Genomic DNA, 2500 nt, shown 5'->3' on the forward strand with positions numbered 1-2500 from the left:
TGGGGACACTGGAACATGTGGGGCTGGTGAACCATCTGGGGACACTGGAACATGGGGGGCTGGTGAACCATCTGGGGACACTGGAACATGGGGGGCTGGTGAACCATCTGGGGACACTGGAACATGGGGGACTGGTGAACTGTCTGGCGACACTGGAACATGGGGGGCTGGTGAACCATCTGGGGGCTGGTGAACCATCTGGGGGACACTGGAACATGGGGCTATTAGACCATCTGGGGAGCTGGTGAACCATCTGGGGACATTGGAACATGGGGGGCTGGTGAGCCATCTGGGAAACTGGAACATGGGGGCTGGTGAACCATCTGGGGGACACTGGAACATGGGGGCTGAGTGAACCATCTGGGGACACTGGAACATGGGGGGCTGGTGAACTGTGCAGGACACTGGAACATGGGGGCTGGTGAACCATCTGGGGACACTGGAACATGGGGGGCTGGTAAACCATCTGGGGACACTGGAACATGGGGGCCTGGTGAACCATCTGGGGGCTGGTGAACCATCTGGGGGACACTGGAACATGGGGGGCTGGTGAACCATCTGGGGGGACACTGGAACATGGGGGGCTGGTGAACCATCTGGGGACACTGGAACATGTCTATGGGGGCTGGTGAACCGTCTGGGGACACTGGAACATGGGGGGCTGGTGAACCATCTGGGGACACTGGAACATGTGGGGCTGGTGAACCATCTGGGGACACTGGAACATGGGGGCTGGTGAACCATCTGGGGGCTGGTGAACCATCTGGGGGACACTGGAACATGGGGGCTGGTGAACCATTTGGGGACACTGGAACATGGGGGCTGGTGAACCATCTGGCTGGTGAACCATCTGGGGGACACTGGAACATGGGGGCTGGTGAACCATATGGGGGCCAGTGAACCATCTGGGGGCTGGTGAACCATCTGGAGGACATTGGAACATGGGGGGCTGGTGAGCCATCTGGGGACACTGGAACATGGGGGCTGGTGAACCATCTGGGGGACACTGGAACATGGGGGCTGGTGAACCATCTGGGGACACTGGAACATGGGGGCTGGTGAACCATCTGGGGACACTGGAACATGGGGGCTGGTAAACCATCTGGGGACACTGGAACATGGGGGGCTGGTAAACCGTCTGGGGGACACTGGAACATGGGGGGCTGGTGAACTGTCTGGGGGACACTGGAACATGGGGTCTGGTGAACCATCAGGGGACACTGGAACATGCGGGGCTGGTGAACTGTCTGGGGACACTGGAACATGGGGGCTGGTGAACCATCTGGGGACACTGGAACATGGGGGCTGGTGAACCATCTGGGGGCTGGTGAACCATCTGGGGACACTGGAACATGGGGGGCTGGTGAACCATCTGGGGGCTGGTGAACCATCTGGGGGCTGGTGAACCATCTGGGGACATTGGAACATGGGGGCTGGTGAGCCATCTGGGGACACTGGAACATGGGGGCTGGTGAACAATCTGGGGGACACTGGAACATGGGGGGCTGGTGAACCATCTGGGGACACTGGAACATGGGGGCTGGTGAACCATCTGGGGACACTGGAACATGGGGGCTGGTAAACCATCTGGGGACACTGGAACATGGGGGCTGGTAAACCGTCTGGGAGACACTGGAACATGGGGGCTGGTGAACTGTCTGGGGACACTGGAACATGGGGTCTGGTGAACCATCAGGGGACACTGGAACATGGGGGGCTGGTGAACTGTCTGGGGGACACCGGAACATGGGGGCTGGTGAACCATCTGGGGGACACTGGAACATGGGGGGCTGGTGAACCGTCTGGGGGACACTGGAACATGGGGGACTGATGAACCATCTGGGGACACTGGAACATGGGGGCTGGTGAACCATTTGGGGGACACTGGAACATGGGGGACTGGTGAACTGTCTGGCGACACTGGAACATGGGGGCTGGTGAACCATCTGGGGACACTGGAACATGGGGGACTGGTGAACTGTCTGGCGACACTGGAACATTGGGGGCTGGTGAACCATCTGGGGGACACTGGAACATGGGGGCTGGTGAACCATCTGGGGGCTGGTGAACCATCTGGGGGCTGGTGAACCATCTGGGGGACATTGGAGCATGGGGGCTGGTGAGCCATCTGGGGACACTGGAACATGGAGGGCTGGTGAACCATCTGGGGACACTGGAACATGGGGGCTGGTGAACCATCTGGGGACACTGGAACATGGGGGCTGGTAAACCATCTGGGGACACTGGAACATGGGGGCTGGTGAACTGTCTGAGGACACTGGAACTGAACAAGAGAGGGAGAGAGAGAGAGAGAGAGAGAGAGAGAGGAGAGAGAGAGAGAGAGAGGGAGGAGAGGGAGAGAGAGAGGGCTGTGATATCTGGGGAAACCCTTCAACATTCACCACCTGCATCTGATGCTATAAAGCTGTTAGCATCGGAACAAGATAAACCACGGAATAACTCAATCACCCCCTCCTCCCTCCCTCCCTCCTCGTCTCTC

General features: G+C 59.2%; 1 protein-coding gene across 1 annotated transcript; it reads right to left on the bottom strand.

Annotated features, from left to right (window-relative positions):
* Nucleotides 1-32: 32 nt before the first annotated feature.
* LOC135567297 (uncharacterized) lies at nucleotides 33-2252 on the bottom strand (the record flags this gene model as incomplete). Its single annotated transcript, XM_065014717.1, has 6 exons — nucleotides 1872-2252; nucleotides 1550-1729; nucleotides 1065-1256; nucleotides 848-924; nucleotides 299-439; nucleotides 33-198 (listed from the first exon to the last, which is right to left on the bottom strand). Coding segments are annotated over exons 1-6 (1137 nt in total), but the record flags the coding sequence as incomplete, so codon positions are not given.
* Between the last annotated feature and the right edge of the window lie 248 nt (nucleotides 2253-2500).

The sequence above is a fragment of the Oncorhynchus nerka genome, unplaced genomic scaffold (assembly GCF_034236695.1).
Source record: "Oncorhynchus nerka isolate Pitt River unplaced genomic scaffold, Oner_Uvic_2.0 unplaced_scaffold_2200, whole genome shotgun sequence".
NCBI lineage: Eukaryota > Metazoa > Chordata > Actinopteri > Salmoniformes > Salmonidae > Oncorhynchus > Oncorhynchus nerka.